The sequence below is a fragment of the Aricia agestis genome, chromosome 6, assembly GCF_905147365.1.
Source record: "Aricia agestis chromosome 6, ilAriAges1.1, whole genome shotgun sequence".
Lineage (NCBI taxonomy): Eukaryota > Metazoa > Arthropoda > Insecta > Lepidoptera > Lycaenidae > Aricia > Aricia agestis.
Genome location: NC_056411.1, coordinates 3884263 through 3903557, shown reverse-complemented (window position 1 = coordinate 3903557; position 19295 = coordinate 3884263). Strand labels below are relative to the sequence as shown.

Genomic DNA, 19295 nt, shown 5'->3' with positions numbered 1-19295 from the left:
GATACGTTAGTTTAGTTCACAATCATATCCCACCAAAAACATTTTTTGAAAATTTTTGCTGAGGCGACCACACAAGGTTTCACCCTGTGCGGTAGCGAAACGGCGAAGCCATACAATATACATATTTCCCGGTATGTAGAATTTGTTTAACTTAGGGTCAGTAGAGTTATGCCGTGTAGATTCAGAAGCTTGGCTCTACATATTAAGATCTCATATTATCTTTTTCACAGGGTAAACCGTAAACTTTATGTGGTCGTCTTTGCAATATCTTACAAGCAATGTTTTGCTGGGATATTTTTATTTCTGTAAGATAAAAAATGGAGCTAAATTTGCCGCCCATCTAAATCTGCCGCCCTAGGCTCCAGCCTACTTCCGTCACTGAAAGGACTTTGACAATATATTTTATCCAGCATAATTTAAAAATATGACCTCGAGAGTGACCTGTAAATATTTCGTGCATACGTAACACAGTAATTACATAAAGCAAACATAGTGGCAAAATGTACGTGAATAATTAAAACAGCGGACAGCTGTTGGTTCAGGCTGTTTGGACAGGTTATTATTAGCCGCATACATTAATAATATTATTCGTGAAATATTGTTTCATACTTTCTTTGTTCGTGTTGTGAATGTTTTAAGCCTATTAATGCAATTGGAAAGCAGGTTTAAGTAGCTTTTTAATATTATAATTTTCATGTTTTTTGTAACCTTAAATCCTTATCAAATAATTTTATTGATCGGTTCAGCGACTCTTCAGTCTACACGCTTAAAACGCTGAACCGATTTCAAAGAAATTTGGTAGGTCCAAGATACCTCGAGGTACAATATAATACAAACAACAAATATGTATTTGACAAAATGTCGTTAACTTTTTGAAATATTTCAGGTTGTAAGTATATTATCTAAAATGTTATTTATTTTACATTTTCAAACTGAAATAACTCAGAAAGTATATCATTTACGACATTTTGTCAAAGAGTTTTAATTATTGTTTGTAAACATCTTCTCTATAGATTGGCGTATGTTTCATAGGTGTATACCAAAATACGACATTTTATAATACATATAATAATTATGTACTTGTAAAGTATTAACTATGCCAATAAGGTTCGTTGTTGGAAATCTCTAGCATAGTTTACGTGAATCTGTTCTATCCATAAAGTTAATATTACCTATCGTAATATAGATAATATTAACTTTATGGTTCTATCACTGGTATAGTAGGTATATTATCATAAATTCATAATTCATATCTGTTACTTTTTAGGGTTCCGTACCCAAAGGGTAAAAACGGGACCCTATTACTAAGACTTCGATGTCTGTCTGTCTGTCCGTCTGTCCGTCCGTCTGTCTGTCTGTCTGTCCGTCTGTCTCCAGGCTGTATCTCAAGAACCGCTATAGCTAGACTTTTGAAAATTTCACAGATTGTGTCATACCTATCTGTTGCCGCTATAACAACAAATACTAAAAACAAAATAAAATAAATAATTAAGTGGGGCTCCCATACAACCAATCAAATTTGGCCTTTTTTGCTCGTAATCAATAATGCTAGCAGGTAGGCACTTGAAATACTCAAAATATTCTGAATTATATTTGTACTTTAATAATTTAATAATAAATAATTAAGGGGGGCTCCCATACAAAAAACACATTTTTACCTATATTGCTCTATAATTGTACGGGACCATTTTTTACAGTACGCAACTTTCGCATTGCCAATTTTGCATCCGTTACCTACTCGCTCCACCTCTGGACTGACAATAAAAAGTAGCATCCGGTCGCAAAAGCTTGCAGTTATGAAACATTCCGCGCGAGTATCCGAACGTTCGTTTTTTGAACGCCACAGAGTAATAAATCAGCCGGTCGGATCTCTTCTTTTTCTTCCGGATGCAAGTGCAACAGGTTGCATTCAGATAAATCCAACGTTTATCTTCTTACTGAAAGATCAATTAGTACGTTTATTCAATGTTACGTTAACCACGCTTGTAGGTACCGTTTACACAGAGGGAAATATTATAGTATACTGCATAAGCAAGCCTGAAATTACTGTACAACGTCGATGAAAAGTTGCAAAGTTGTCCATATTTCAGTCAGCAAGAGATTAATACTTACTAATATTATAAATGCGAAAGTGTCTCCGTCTGTTACCTCTTTATGCCCAAACCGCTAAACCGATTGTGCTCAAATTTATCATGCAGATACTTCGAGTCCCGGGCAAGTACTGATACTTTTTATCCCGGAAAAATGTACGGTTCTTACGCAATAAACGAATTTAGGCGCAACGGAGTTGTGGGTGTCATCTAGTTACGAATATATTATCGACTGAGCTCCTTCCTCCTTGGCCATTGCACAGTAATAAGTACTCTGGAACGAACTGTCACCAGCAGTATTCCGGACCAATGCGACCTGCAAACCTTCAAGAAGAGAGCGTATTCTCTCTTAAAATGCCGGCAACGCACCTGCAGCTCTTCTAATGTTGCGAGGGTGACGGTAGTTGCTTTTCATCAGGTGACCCGTTTGATCGGTTGCCACCTTATTTTATATACTTACTTACTTAAAAAAAAACTGTCTATCCTGTGACCTCCCTTTATTTATACTTACACCTAACTTGATTACAACTCAAGCTCTATAGAACCTTGATTTGTGGTATTATAATGAGTCAGCGCTACCTTTTGACGCGAAGGTTGCGGCTTCAAACCTGCCACGCTTCCGGTGCAGCGTGCCAATGGCCTTCGAAATGTTGGAAACTGCAGTAGGTGCCTGGTACTTGGTACCACCAAATAAAAAAGTAAAGACAGATTTCAGTGTATAACTAACATTTTAAAACATATGGGCAATTACTCAATTACTCAACCGGTGGTAGGCACCTTAGTTTCTTCGTTCTTTCTACGACGTTCGTAAACAGTATTTATGATACCTATTTTAAATAAAAAGATATTTTATTTTATTTATTATTTATTTCGCTAAAAATTTTAACAATCCTTGTAACTTACCTAGTTACTTCATCATCTGGCTGGGAAATATGGCTATCCATAAAATCCACATTTCTTCGACTTCAAATCATTTTTCTGGTCCTCAAGCCTCCATTTATTAAACGATCATTTTCAATTTGCTAATTTGAAAATGATCGATCTTAAAGTTTAAGCACACTTCATCCGCTCACGTCTTCAGTTACGGTTGCAATTATTGCGACTTGAATTCGATAGTTTACATTGTTAATTTCTAAAGTCGCTAGTCGCTACTAGCGACTTTAGAAATTAAAAATGTACCTAGGGGATTTGACATATCGCGACGCCAAGTTAATATTAATTAACACACTTTGGCTAGCGAGTAGCGACTAGCGACGCATGCAGTTTTGATATTTTATAACTTCACTATCGAAATTATAGAAAATAACTTGGCAGACGGCACTGGCCGCACATTGTCCGAAATTTCTGATCAGAAACAGTTGCACGTCCGCGCTGTCTGTTACATTTTGTACTGAACCGAGTGAGCTCGAACTCGCCGGGAGGATATTTCGGATAGTGTGCGGGGTGGCGCGGGCGGTCCGGCGAAATTCAACTGTTTCTGATCAGAATTCGGACAATGTGCGGCCGGGCTAAATTCTCGAATTACGCTTTGATCGCAGATTGTCAAACTCACACGACTGGCTCATTTTCATTGGTCGATATGGCCCGCATGCGGGGTGCGGGAGATTTCTGAAACGCATGCCACAGGGCCCGCATTCGGGGAACCGTTTTCATTAGTCGATAGGGCCCGCATGCGGGGTGCGGGAGATTTCTGGAACGCGTGCCACAGGACCCGCATTCGGGGAACCGTTTTCATTAGTCGATAGGGCCCGCAGGGCTGGGGAGAACCTCTGTGTTCGTCGCCAGTTACAGACGTTCTTGCCATGGAACAACAATTGATGTTACGCGGAGCAATTTTGACTGTCTGTGATTTATTGAAGAAGAAACTATTGGCGTCACTGAAAAAGAAGAGAAAATGATTTTGGGTGGGAACTTTACTGAAAAATAGAAACAGGCATGGCGCGACAGAAACATTGTGTAAGGAGTTACAATTGCATTTGGAGTGTGATACAGTAGAAGATCATGATAATTTTTTTAGATTATCTAATGACTTATTTGAAGATTTATTAAATAAAATAGAAACACGACTTTAGAAAAAAGACACTCAATTTCGTGAGGCATTATCTCCAAGATTAAAACTTGCGCTCACATTACGTTATTTAGCTACTGGAGATTCTTACAGAAGCTTGTTTTACTTATTTCGCGACTTTTATTTATGATCATACAGGGAACTGTTAAAAAAAGTTTCAGGGTGGTACAAATAAAAAAAAATTCTCCTTTGCAGTAGTATGGCGGCCATTGGGAACTGTCGGAAACGTGGCAACTCGCGTCCCGCAAGCTGTATATCGACCGATGAATTTCATTGGTCGATATCACGGTCGGTATAAAGCATGCGGGCAATCCCCGCAGGCGGTGTAACGAACACGTATCGACTTGTAACTTTCATTGGTCGCTATCTCGGCTGCGGGGACTGCCCGCATGCTGTATAACGAACGAGTTAACGACCAATGAAAATGAGCCATAACGACTTCGAGTCACGAGACACAGCAATGAGCATGCGTGCGCGTGAGTGCGAATGTGCTTTCGATTCATGAGAATAACCTCTCTTCAATTTGCGATATATCGAAACGATAGATCGCAAATATATAAGTGTAGTACAAACTAGTTGTCTGCAAAGGAATGAACATTGTCTGTCAGCGCGGCGGGCCGCAGCAACAAGTGGCTGGGGTGTCCGGGACGTGCCTCTGCATCCTCTTTGTTTTTGCAAAAACAACTTGTGACATCTACAACTAGTGTAAGTGGTAGTTACTTACGAAGATTTTGACATAAGCTCCATTTATTTTCCGTCAATCTCTTCATGAAATTAAATTTGAGTAATCATTAAAATGTCTCTGAGCACGGCTGTAAGAATTCTTCTCCTATAATTATCTACTTTTTAATTTTTGGTAAGTATTATAGGTATAATACATTAATTGTTATAAATTATAATATTATGTTGTGATTTTAAAATATAAATTGAGAATAGTCCTTTTATTAATCTATTTATGACAAATACTTATAACAAATAATAATTAGTATTCATTACACAAACTTACAGTCAATTGACACACGCAATTACTTCTGTTAACAAAATAAATTATGCATTAAATAAATTAAAGAGTTACTTAATTGTAGTATATAATTGTACAATTCCTTATAATAATAATGAATTTATAATAATTTAACGCAAGTAATAACTGAATGGTCGTTGCAATCATAATGTAATCATTATTTAATTAATATTAATAAGTACCACTATGATGACTGGTCATAACTAGATACATAGATAATAATAGATATAAAATAAATAAGTATGCAAATTTAATCGCTTACTTTGCTCGTATCTTTTTCCTTAAGTTTGTGTATGTATTTTTAATAGCGTATCAACAAACATATTATTTATTTTTAACCATTAAGGAAAAAGTTGCGTTTTACATAATATTATTATTCTCTATGTCTAAAAATCTCACAAAGTCGTGAGGGTGCAGTTGGACTTCCCCGTAAGATACATGACAAACGTTGCAAAACAAAACTCATACTTTTGCACGTAGACCGGAGCCCGGAGTCCGGAGCGCGGGAAACGAGATGCCTCTGTATCGCATTTTATTTCATGTTTTGTGTTGCCGTTTCATTATTTACATTATTTATGTTGCTGTTTCATCATTTATATAAAATCTGCGTCTCGTAAGTAAGCTAAGTATTTCACAGCTTCTTCGCGATGAAATAATGATGTATCTCGAGTTGAGGGTTTTCAGCAACTGTACAGATACGAGTGTTAAGAAAAAGAACAACTGGCATAATAATATTATCTGCCAGTGATAAATGGGTAATAATACTAGGGCACAGGTACTAATGTCCCATAAATATTGTAATACTATGACTAGGGTGAGTACGTAGGCCGTAGCCCGTAGGTGAGTACTGAAAACTGAGTTTGTGTCCGAAAAAAAATCATAGATTTCACTGAGAGTGGCAGTACTGAAACAATTAAGTACTTATAAGTTATGACTTCTATACAGGGTGTAACAAAAACAAGTGATAATACTTTAGGGTCTGTACGTGTTCCTTGTAGAGAGTTCACTGTGAAAGTAGCAGCGCTGAAAGACCAAATTTTTTTTTCACTTTTGTATGGGGAAACTTGTGATGCTCGGGCCGTTGCCCATACAAAAGTGAAAAAAAATTTTCGTTTTTCAGCGCTGCTACTTTCACAGTGAACTCTTTACAAGGAACATGTACACACCCTAAAGTATTATCACTTATTTTTGTTACACACTGTATATTTTAAAAGTAATGTCCTAACTCCTAACATCATAAATCCCTAGAATAATTCAAAAGAAATCTTTTAGCTATATCTTTTAGCTTCTTTGTTTTTCTTATTTTCTTTCACATACAGACTCTACGTATTATTTATAACTTACTTTATACTTTTGTTATGTTATACGGTTTTTACTAGGATTAACAAGTTGTTTCTTATCTAAAAATATTCAAAATTATTTTAACCCAAACTAGCGATCTTCGGCATACAGGTTTTTACAAAAAACAGTTTCTAAAAATTTCTAAAAGCAAAATCCGTTACCATTCCTCAAAAGGTTCATTCCCAGGCCACTGTCAGGTAGGCATAGACCTTCTTGGAACCGCCCGAAGGTTTTTGTACGGAACAATACTTAACAAGTTTTTTTGGGATTTTCGACCTTAACAACTTAATTATACAGCCGGTTCTTTTGTGTGCGAGACGATTTTTTGGCTGGATGACATCGATGTTGTATAGGGATTGCGATAAAGCATAATGTGCTACGTGATGTTAAGGTGCCGATTGGCAGCGGGCGTCATGGAGCGGCAGCAGACGACGTGTCGTCGCGACTCTGTTTCTATGAAGTGTCGCTAGCTTCGTGTCGGTAGCTGCGCAGGGTATTTCATACAAATACATAGAAACCAGTAGTGTCGCGACGACGTGTCGTCTGCTGCCGCTTCACGTAGCCGGCTTCCAACTTGTAGGTTGGAAGCCGGCTTTTACCCTTTAGTTTCTATCTTTTGTGTTTTTCAAATCCATTCACAAACTAGTTACATATAGTATAAGACTTCTTTTCTTCTACTTTCTAGAGATTGTTAGCAAGTTTGTAGTTTCTTCTGCTTGTATATTTACTGCCTTGTTTGAAGGCTTTGAGATTTCATGGTCTGTACTGAATTCAACATTCGCTTAAAAGTTTTTACCTTTTATCAATATAATAGTACTTGCAAATTGCAATGCATTATGCAAATTGCAGCTGTATTGTATGTGTGTCATAAAAATCTGCCTATGCTGAATGATCATTAATCTAATGGTTTTAAACAGTTTTAAGTATAGAACACACAGTTTATTAAGACCAATATATTATTTTAATAAAAAAGAAAACAATATTTATATATCAACGAATACTTACGTTGCGTTATCATGATAACAGGGAATGAATAGAGAGTCTGAAAATCTCCATCTCAATTTTCTTGCTCTCTTCTTGTACAATTTATAAAGAGGTTTGGGTAATATTGGCGTCATTTTCAAATCTCGCAGCCACTCACCAAACCGGCATATTAAGAAAGAACATATCAAGGGGAGTAAACTTTATTATGGGGGACATGTAGCTAAACTATATCGGAGCCGAGATATTCGGCATTTTAAGTTCGCATTTTCAACTAAACGTAAATTCAATTATAACATGAATATTCAGGAAAATACAAAAAACGGCATTATTTATTAGCTTTAAGCCTTCCTCGATAAATGGGCTATCCAACACAAAAATATTTTTTGAAATAGAACAAGCAGTTCCTGAGATTAGCACTTTTAAACAAACAAACACTTCAGCTTCATAATAATATTAGTATACAGGGTATAACAATACTAAGTGATAATACTTTAGGGTGTGCCTGTGCACTGTGTATGAGTCCCGTGTATAGAGTTTACTGTAAAAGTAGTAGCGCTGAAAGAGAACATTTTTTTTCACTTTTGTATGGGGAAACTCTTACGCCAGGGCTTGCCCATTTAAATCACAAAAAATTTTTTTTGGTCTTTCAGCGCAGTTCCTTTCACAGTCACACTCTATACAAGGGACACTATATATGGCAAAAAAACGTTTGCCGGGACAGCTAGTATAATATATTATACCCTAACTAAAGTATTTTAGGTTTGTTACAACGTGTAGATATAGCTATACAAGTACAATTATTCATTTCATCATTTAGTTTTAGTTTTTTCTTTTAGCTTTTTTTTAACTTTAGTTATTCGTACATTTTAGAAGAATGACTTAACATTCATTTAATGAGTTTTTAACTAAGTATTTATTTTTCTTTAAAACAAAATTAAAATCAATTTTTTCTCGAATTTATTAAAAAGGGCCGTTAAGGAGCATAGTTAATATTCTATAAAACATTCCTGCAGCTGTACTTCTATAATGAGCTGGGAAGTAGATTTAAAGCTATACTTACTAAAAATTCTGCCGAAAGGTGGCGTCCGGCGTCTAAAAAAAAAACTAGATTTCATAAATCACGCTAAAAATAGAGCGTACTTGTTCCTACTTTGCTATCAGTTCCACAGTTATGAGTAGAATATCAAGAGAATGTATAGCTCCTTCTCGTACTCTAATAATTATGCTCTATGTAATTTACTATAACATAATATAAAATAGAGCTGAGAGCATATTATAGAATTAACTATGTAGCATCTATTTAAAATATTTTACATCAATGCGCTTCAGGCAAAAAAGTCCTAAGGGTGTTTGATATTATGGCGCACTGGTAGGATTTCTTAGGGGATTGTGTAAAAACTATTTCGGTACTTTTACTAACGTTCTACGCGGCCATCTTGTCAACTTTCTACTGTGACAGTTTAATTTGACTCGATTTCACAAATTAAAGTGAAAACTTTAGTTGTAGACTTGTAGAGTTTTATATTTTATCCGTTGTAGAGTTTTGATTTTAATTTGATAAATGATTGATGCGATGAGACAACCAAATTGTAATAAATAAGTATGATTTTCGTTATTTTGGAATAGGATCTACTATAAGATCTGTATTTCTAATTTTATGTTTTTTATTAACTTTTTAATTTTATCGAATTACTCATACATGGTTCTTATTAACGCATAGTACGACCAAGACGAACTCAGGATCTGAAAAAAGAGAGGTAGACGTTATGTTATAATATAATATTACTATTGACGTGGGAGAGCCATGCTTCGGCACGAATGGGCCGGCTCGACCGGAGAAATACCACGTCCTCACAGAAAACCGGCGTGAAACAGCGCTTGCGCTGTGTTTCGCCGAGTGAGTGAGTTTACCGGAGGCCCAATCCCCTACCCTATTCCCTTCCCTACCCTCCCTTATTCCGTTCCCTTTCCATCCCTACCTTCCCCTATTACCCTATTCCCTCTTAAAAGGCCGGCAACGCACCTGCAGCTCTTCTGATGCTGCGAGTGTCCATGGGCGACGGAAGTTGCTTTCCATCAGGTGACCCGTTTGCTCGTTTGCCCCCTTCTTTCATTAAAAAAAAAATAAATGTATCCTACAAGGATCTTTCGTTGCGACTTAAACGCTGGAGAAATCAGAACTAGTGGCGCCATCTTGAAAAGTTTCTGTTTTAAACACGCCTGTCGCCAGCGACCTGTCGCCTACAGCTGTCTATGTCAATTACTATCATTTTGCATATTGTTCAAAATTAAAAGTAACTATAGTGTAATTGTGTGTAAATAGTGTAATTGACAACTAACTGCTGGACTCACTACGAATATATTTAGTGATAAGTGCAGGCAGGTAATTATTTCAGGTGATTAGTAATCAGGAGAAAGAAAGTACGGACAGCGACTGATTAGTGCAAGTTCTTTATTTTCTCCTAATATCTAATCACCAGGACACCAGCACCAATCACCTGCACTTATCACTCACTATCATTTCAGACGTAATTAAGAGGATATACCAGGGGCTAGAGAAATAAAAAAAAAGTACGTGTAATATCTATAGCTGTCTCCCTTACCTCAAGCCTATACCGCAGAACGCGATAGAGGCAACTGCAGAAAATCCAGAAAATCAACGATTCGTTGTCCCCTGATTCCTTCTCCAAAACTTAACCGATTTAAGTACTTTTTTCATTAAAGATTATATTTTGCTTTTTTTTGTATAATCTAGCCAAATCTGTTTTCTGGACGTTCAAACGTCCAGAAAACAGATTTGGCCAGATTTTCCGCTGTGTTCAAACACAGCGGAAAATCTGGCCATTTTTTTAGGTTTTTGAACGTTCGTATTTTATTTAATAATTAAATTATGAAAAAAAAGAAAACATAGGGACATTGTATTAGTGGCCGTAGATATTCAGGAAAAAAATTATAACTCTACTAGCATTATCCAGGGAGGAAACAGGGGACAACGTTTGTATGGAAAAAATGGCGGTGTGGAATCCTCTTAAATGAAGATTAATTTGACATGAGACCCATTAACTGACAAATAATGGGCATTGTCCACAAAAAATCACATGTACTATTTATATTTTTTTTCGTTAAAATAGGGTATTTTAAGAATATAATTTAAATAATTTTGAAATTCATAGGCTAGTTTTTTCTCAATAAATTTTTAAAGTTTCGCTCTGACGTCATCATCAGCGGACAATTGACCTGAGTATGTTTTAAATTTCCTTTCAATCTTATTTATAATGGCTGGTTCATCAAATGCAAGTTCTCATTATGTGAAAGCTGATACGAGAAGCTTACCAAAAGTTCGAAACGTAATGTTGGTCGAATTTATTGCTAATTTAACGCCAAGGTCAAACAAAGGTTTAACATATTTGTTCAAAAATATAAGTAACTAATGGGTATTTTTTTCGTTTATATACAGAAAAACGATCACTGAACTTATTCCTCGAAATGTTTTTGTAATGAGCAAAATTAAAAAAAAATGGACAATCCCCTAAATTGAAGTTTAATCATTAAAATATGTCTCTGAGAATGTCTCTGAGACGAGTGCGGCCATTAGTTTTACTCACCGACGTAAAAGTCATAAGCCTGAGGTCTGCGAATCCCAGGGCAGTTATTTTGCAGGGGGTTTGTGATCTGTGAAACAGAGAAGAAATTGCTTTTTTTTAATGAAATAAGGGGGCAAACGAGCAAACAGGTCACCTGATGGAAAGCAACGAAAAACGAAACGAAAAAGATTATCAACCATCTTAAAAGCTCATAGCATTTTGCTTGAGTCAAACATGACAAACTTAAAATGCTTGCTTGGAAATGTAGAGTCTATATTTGACTGTCCTCATAGTAAAAGAAATGCTTGACTAAAGCAAAACTATGAGCTCGTGAAGCTATTTCTCGACATTCGTTTTTAGACGTGGAAGAGCCATGCTTCGGCACGAATGGGCCGGCTCGACCGGAGAAATACCACGGGCTCACAGAAAACCGGCGTGAAACAGCGCTTGCGCTGTGTTTCTCCGAGTGAGTGAATTTACCCCAATCCCCTACCCTATTCCTTTCCCTACCCTTTCTTACCCTCCCCTACCCTATTACCCTATTCCCTCTTAAAAGGCTGGCAACGCACCTGCAGTTCTGATGTTGCGATTGTCCATCATCATCATCAGGTGACCCGTTTGCTCGTTTGTCCCCTTATTTTATAAAAAAATACCGTGAAACAGAGTTATAGAGCTAATAGAGCATTACCTCAATCTATTTTGTCGCTGTAATATGATTCATGTAAATCAAAATACTAAATTAAGTTTGGTGATTTTACCTTTGTAAAATAAAAATGAGGTCCTTCATAATAGAGGGATGAGCGTTGTACCAAGCGCATCGGTACACGTCGTCACCAAACTCAGTGCTCTATAACAGATAGAAAATTAAACTCGACTAATATTATAAGGGCTGCATTACACCCAGCAGTTGCTACTGCTAACAAAATACATGGTAGCGGCAACAGTTCGCGTCGCCATGGTGTCGCATAGCACTTAGGGTTGGCTCTATATGCTGTAATTTTAATTCAACGTACAAATTCAATTTAGTCCGGATCCTGTCAAACTTTCGTCTATTGCCAGGGCCCAGGCTGTACCTTATGGCTCGTGGTGTAGACTTACGCGATCCCGCGGCCCGCCCAAGTCGCAAAGTGGTTGAGTACCGGCGTGGCTGCCTGCTGCGTCTACCACCATCTTCAGACGCAGCAGAGACCCACTTGAAAAGAGGACCCCCATCCCGCAAGATGATTAAAAGCATTTTCTCGGCGCAAAAAACAAGTAAAAACGCTGTACCTTAGGTCCGTTAGGAGTTTAGGACATCTTGCCGCCACCATTCCATATTTAGGACGTACTATCAGAGTTGATTCATAGAGAGATGGCGGACCTATAATTTGGTCGCGTTATATCAAACCCATCCTACAGTTGTAGGCTACACATGACAGCTAACCATAATTAACTTTATGGTTATGGTATGGTATGGTATACCTAGCGGAATAGAGCAACAATCTCGAGCTGTCAAACGAAACCGAAATCGGTTTCATAGCTGTGTGTAAAAAATATGTGTACGTATACACAAGCATGATTGAACATGATTTCTATGAGATTAAAACAAAAAAAGATAGCTGCTGTCATGTATCACACGTCTCTTTTTACCACGCAGTGTTACTGGTAGTGACATCTCTCTTGCTCAGGCCTTTGTTTCTCTATTCCGCTAGGTATATTAACTTTATGCTTTGCTATGCTAACATTGAATTGACATAATCCGACCAAACGTAGTAGGTCCGTCATCTGCACTATGAATCAACTTCTTCGATGGTACATCGGTATTCGGTCTGAGTAATGACATAATAGCAATTAGCTGAGTAAACAGAACTTAGGAGTACCTCGACTTCAAACAAACGAGCGTATCTACGCGAGTTGAGCGCGAGTACCACTTTTGACATCGTCACCGACACGCGACACCTCTTTCGTCTTCAATTTTCGTCATCTTTTTTCATTCAACTTTCGTTTTGGCGCATTCAATAATTGAATGCGTCAATGAACGCAACGCCAACATTGTCATTTTTGTTTTTTGGAATCGGTCAGAGACGTTGGCAACTCACCGAGGCGGCCATTTTTAAAAGAAGAAGAAGAAGAGACGTCAGACGACAAGCGTCGCGGGCATGCCTCACGTTCGCTATTGACTGCGCTATAACGTATGCCCTTGACGAATAGAAAAAGGCACAGTGTGGACTAAGCTGGCAATTAGTACGGCGCGCATGCGGCGCGCGCAGGCATAGAGCAAAATAATACATCGCGCCGGCCAACATGACAAACGCTACGCAAACATATAGATTTCGAGATCTCTTCTGAGTCGGTCTATTCGTTAGTTTTTAACCCTGATGACATGCAATAACTCACAGCGGATATGAGCATGTCGCCGAAGTAGCACAGCATCATCATCTCCACCAGGATCATGAACAGGAACAGCGCGAACGTGATGAGGTTGAGGGTGCTCTCTGTGAACTGTCATTATTCTTATTGTGTATCGCGCACATACTTGGGCAGCGTTGCGCTATTCGTAGATCAGCGATCAGATAGGTATTTTTAGGGTTCCGTACCCAAAGGGTAAAAACGACCCTATTACTAAGACTTCGAAGTTGGTCCGTCTGTCCGTCTATCTGTATGTCTCCAGGCTGTAACTCAAGAACCGCTATAGCTAGACTTCTGAAATTTTCACAGGTGGTGTATATTTGTTGACGCTATAAAAACAAATAAGTACTAAAAACAAAATAAATTAAATATTTACTCCCATACAACAAACGTGCTATTGCTAATTTTTGCTCGATATCAATAACGGCAACACAATATGCCTACTTGAAATATTCACGAAATACTCAGTTGTATTTGTACTTTAATAATTTAAAATAAAATTTAAATAAATTAAATAATTAAGGGGGGCTCCCATACAATAAAACCGGCCAAGTGCGAGTTGCACTCGCCCATGAAGGGTTCCGCAGCAGCAATAAGGTTAATTTTATGAAATTAAGAGGTTTTTGATTTATTTTTATATTTCAGTTGATTTAATGAAAGTTAAATTAAAAGGTTTACTATTCAGGTTACAAAAAAATGATATTAGAAACCTCAATATAATCTTTGAAGACCTATCCATAGATAGCCCATAGGTACGCATAGGTTAGATGAAAAATTTTTTTTTTTGTTTCAGTTGTATCTATTTTGAATCTATTGTATCTATTTTAAAAATTTTAGGGGACCCCTAAAATTTTTAATAATTTTTCCGTTTTTGTAACAAAATCTTAAAGCGGTTCACAGACTACATCTACTTATCAAGTTTCAATAGTATAGCTCTTATAGTTTCGGAGAAAAGTGGCTGGGACATACGGACGGACAGACAGACAGACAGACATGACGAATCTATAAGGGTTCCGTTTTTTGCCATTTGGCTACAGAACCCTAAAAAACACAATTTTCAGCGTATTTTTGCTCTATTGTGGTACGGAACCCTTCGTGCGCGAGTCCAACTCGCACTTGGCCGATTTTTTTGGAAAATCGTAATAAGATGGCACTACGTTATTTGTAGATAATTATTAATGTACACATGTGCTGATTGCACTCTTACTTTTGGCGAGTGATCTTAAAGAACCCACGGCCTACACATAATTCAAATGAACTAGATTCATCGAGATACGAGCTCAATAGTCAATACTTACTATGTTTTTAGTAAACCAATTACATTTCCTTACATGTTTAACGCCTCCGTGGTCTAGTGGTTAAGAGCGTGGCTCTCGACTCGGAGGTCGTGGGTTCGATTCCCGCGTTGGAAACATGTTACTTCCAAGTTTGGTTAGGACAATGCAGGCTGATCACCCGATTGTCTGACAAGTAAGATGATCCATGCGTCGGATGGGCATGTAAAAAGTCAGTCCTGCGTCTGATCTCTCGCCAGTCGTGTCGGTCTTCCGTCCCACTGGGTTATGAGAGTAAAGGAATTGAGAGTGCTCTTGTGTACTGCGCACACACTTGAGCACTATAAAAAATTACTCCTGTGTACCTGGCCTGGTTTCAATGAAAATGGGCCACCGTCACCGAAATCGGTGTGGGGGAGTATTATTATTACATGTTTTAAAACAATCATTTTATCTGTACTACTTAGTGTCGAACGTTTCGAAGAACTTACACAGCTTTATATAAAATGCTTACAGTGGCGGTGAACAAGCAGAAACATATCATAATGGAGGAAATGACGCACTGGATGAGGGTGGCTTTTGAAAACAGTACGTCCATTGCCTCCACTAAACTGTAACAAAATGGGCCATTTAGATAGGATAGAATATGAGGTTTATTTCATGCTTAACCCCTAGGTTTTCAACCTTGTTTATTACGAAGTTTTGAAAGACGGGGTTGAAAATATACTTAGGGATGATAGTTACAAGTACAAGGTGATTTTATGGCATATTACTTTTTAATTTATACAATGTGTCCCGACGCCTGTGTCCGATCCTTTAATGTCATGATCTATGGCATATTTTATCGACAAATTGGCTCTCAAATTTTTTCTCTCTCTCACGGTTGTAAAATGGCAGCCATTTTAGTTTTTCTCGGGCTTTCACACTAATCTGACCAGTTATACTTCTCATGTAAATATCCTATGAAGATAAATAATAGAGGAGGTTTTCATCTTAAATAAATTCTTTATTTCAATGCTCTAAGTCAGAGAGTTTAGAAGTTATAATGATTTTCCTAATATGATGTACAGGTCAGGATTAAAGGATCGGACAACGGTGTCGGGACACATTATATAATACGTTAGTGGTTATCACCATGATCGCGAAGCTGTCTATTGGATGCTCAATGACTTCTCTACAAGTCTGTAAGCGCCATATGGTCCAACGTGGAGAGAAGGGCCTTTAGTTCCGAATTTGGCTACGGGCCAGCCTTGGCCTTGTAATTTGTAACTTTAATTACTACATTTTCAACCCCCGTCCTACAAAACGTCGTAGGTTAATCTATTTTAACCTACTGTAAAATGTAAGTTGAGAGAGAGTTTTACACTGACTCATCACGACTTCCCGAAAAGTGTTCTGGAAGATGTGTCATTTAATGTGATACAAATAATATCTTCTTTATCCATTTAGCATGCAGGAGAATTAATAACTATCTCTGGGTACATTTTAAGTAACATATTGTGACCATCTGCGTTAAAACATCCTTGCAAGTCTGAACCACAAAACTTTCTTCCTTACTTTAGAATGGACTGGTGGCGCATGATCAGCTTCCTTATATTCTTCTGCGTGGTCTCCAAGGAGTCGTCGTTGATGACGCCTTCGAATCGCTTGCCGATCAGCTCAAAGTGCATCTTGATGTAGCAGCAGAAGAGAAGAATCAGGATGTCAGCTCCGTACACATTTCCACAAACTACCAGCGCTGAAAAAAGTTTTAATTCAATGAAAAAAGGTTAAATAAACTCTCTGTTACCTCCTGTATGTTTTACACTGTGCATTAAATCGTGTAGACTGTGGAGTATGGTCTAGGTCTACGGTATTAAAAAAAAGTGGTTATCTATCTCTATAATATCAATAAGGGTTTTGATTCCGGTTTGTAGATATGGGGTGTAGATTCCGTTCCGTTAGGACTCTCTAAAAAAGGTAGAGTAATAACCTAGGGGAATACACTCTTCAAAAGTTTAGTATTTTCTAAATGTTTCGCAAAAATGCTCAGAAAGTAGTCAGAAAGGAACAAACTTTCAAGTTCAGAATATTACGATGAAATCTGAGTATGAAAGAAATACATTTTCTAAAGTTGGCAAGTTAAAAGTTTTCCGCTATAGCTTTGGCAGCTCTTACCAAATGCGAAATCAATACTCTCTGTAAACATCTACCACATTAATAAAGACTCACAAGTATAATTATTTAAGTTCCCCTACATTATTTGTCTGGCACGTGAATCTTTTAATATGCTAGACAGAGACGAGCAAACCTTGTTAGTTATTTCATATTTGCTTATACAAGGTATATCAATATTCCTTACAGAGTGATAATAGTGTATGAGTCCCCTGTACAGAGTTCACTGTGAAAGAAGCAGCGCTAAAAGTGTAACTTTTTGGATTTTGTATGGGAAAATTCATGACGCGGCAATACCTACTCTGCCTACGGACACGCTCCACAGTATAATAATTATTATACTTATTGTAAATAGAAAAAAATACATGTACCTCGCCGATGAAAATCGATGGGTACTACATAACATATTATTGTCGATTGGACAAGTAAGATGGATAGTAATGAGGGAGGGGGTCCGGACCCCCGTGACCGGGGTGAAGTACAAAATAACATACTTGTCCAAATATGGTGAATATAAATTACTGCCCAATTGAACGTGTTATCTATATTGAAGAAGTATTTCACCAAAAACGGCGTAATATATTTAATTTCACCACTCGTTAGATAGCTGTGAGCCATAATCGCGATCGGTATTATGAAGAATGTCATTATCATTATGCTCACTATCAACCCCAGGGTATAGGTCGAAAACACTATCGTTTTTACCGACTTAGCCACTAATTTTTGTTCCCTATCATTCGGCTTATCAGCATCTTCTGTACTCGGATGGTATTCCTCTAGTCTATCCAGAATAGACTTGAGCACACCTTGGTTAAAGAACAAGAAGCAACTCTTCGCTATGGAAAGAAATGTTATGGCATTTAGAGGTAACAAATGTGCTACGTCTATGACACTCTTTCCGTTGTTTATCGCGTCGATCATAAAGTTAACTTCACCAGCCACATGCGAAAATAGGAAGAGACAATTGAAATAATAAAGGTAGTAAGTGGCGAAGTAATTAAAAGGTTTCTTCGTGTCCAATAAATCCATGGTTATTCCGGATAGTTTGAGCCAGAATATACTGTACATGGCCGACTTATTGAAGTCTTTTTTCACGACCATCGTGGCCAAAAAACTGTGTTCTAATATTACGTTTTCGTGTCTAAATCGTTTAATTACTTAATTAGTGAGAAAACATAATGAGAAACTCGACTTCGTATTCCTTTGCCTGTAATTGTCTCGAAAACGGTTAAAACAAAAGGAATATTTGACAAATACTTTAATTGCTCACTTTTGTCTAATTATAGGGTTTCTTTATTATCCGATAAATACTGAAAGGCTTAAGATTAAAGAGTTTTTTTTAAATACAGATGTAAGTTGTAACCGTTTTCATTTTTGTATTAACTTTTAGCCTGAGTTTAGTCCTACCACGTTTTGCTGTGTTAGCTATTTAACTTCCCATTGATTTACTTTATGTAGGTGAAAAACATTATCTATAATAAGTATAAATATTTAAATGTAAATAAAACTGGACACATACTGCACCAAACATGATGGGCGTAGATAAACAGCCAGTACGGAATCGATTCCATTTCCACGAAATAGTAGACCAAAAACGGCGTCTTATACTCGAAGTTGCCCGTAGTGAAGTAGATGTACAGGATAAGGACAATCGGCAGGAGAATGAAGCTCAGTACGACCATGGAAATAAACGTCCCTAGTACTCCTATGCTGGTGTATATCAATTTCATGGTGCTGCTAACGACTTTCTTCTCTTCCTCAGTCACCCTATCGTCTTCATCAATATCGGCATTTTCGTCCAAAACCGGGTACAGATCTTCGAAAGTATCTAATACGGATTTCAGCGTCCCCTGGTTTAGGTACAGGCATATAGCTTTGCCCGTCGACATAACGCTTATAGCGACGCAAGGACAGATCGGAGATAGTTCTATAATGTCCGCTGTTCCCGCTCTTAGCTGATGGTTGACGTAGATAAACTCTCCTCCTACACCAGTATACAGCCAGATTGTATTGAAAATGAACAGGTAATTGACCATAAACCAGTTGAAAGCTGTACTCGGGTCCACGAAATCCATAGTTATCCCGGAAAGTTTCAGCCAGAATAGGGCGAATGATAGAGATTTGGTGAATTCTTTTTTCACGATTTTAACACCCATGGTTGTTACTTGTTAACGAGCTGCTTGCGAATGTAAGGTGCAGGAAGAATGTGAGATCAGTGCACATGCTGGTATAATTAAAAGCTATTTACTTAGGACTCGTTTCAATCAGCTGTCTCATTCGAAATTCTCAAAGCTCCATTTCCATTGATTAACAAAAAGAATTTTATACGATATTTGTTCCTTTGCAAATAACAATTAAACCCACCTTCCCACTTTAATTAAATTATATTTT

At 37.5% G+C, this 19295-nt stretch overlaps 1 protein-coding gene across 1 annotated transcript; it reads right to left on the bottom strand.

The window, feature by feature from the left end:
• Window positions 1-9193: 9193 nt before the first annotated feature.
• On the bottom strand, window positions 9194-18793 carry LOC121728069 (odorant receptor 85c-like). The gene is made up of 8 exons (XM_042116174.1): window positions 18513-18793; window positions 17399-18045; window positions 16308-16488; window positions 15265-15361; window positions 13465-13569; window positions 11847-11935; window positions 11110-11176; window positions 9194-9247 (listed from the first exon to the last, which is right to left on the bottom strand). Exons 1-8 carry the CDS (start codon window positions 18791-18793, stop codon window positions 9194-9196), a joined length of 1521 nt encoding a protein of 506 aa, XP_041972108.1.
• Between the last annotated feature and the right edge of the window lie 502 nt (window positions 18794-19295).

Excerpts from the sequence above, each read along its gene's own strand:
- LOC121728069 (XM_042116174.1), bottom strand. The coding sequence starts at position 18,793 with ATGTCGACGGGCAAAGCTATATGCCTGTACCTAAACCAGGGGACGCTG. Across the intron at positions 18,046-18,512 it reads TTCACTACGGGCAACTTCGA|ACACGAAAACGTAATATTAG; the intron begins GTATAAGACGCC and ends TAAACGATTTAG. Across the intron at positions 16,489-17,398 it reads TATTCACCATATTTGGACAA|CGCTGGTAGTTTGTGGAAAT; the intron begins GTATGTTATTTT and ends AACTTTTTTCAG.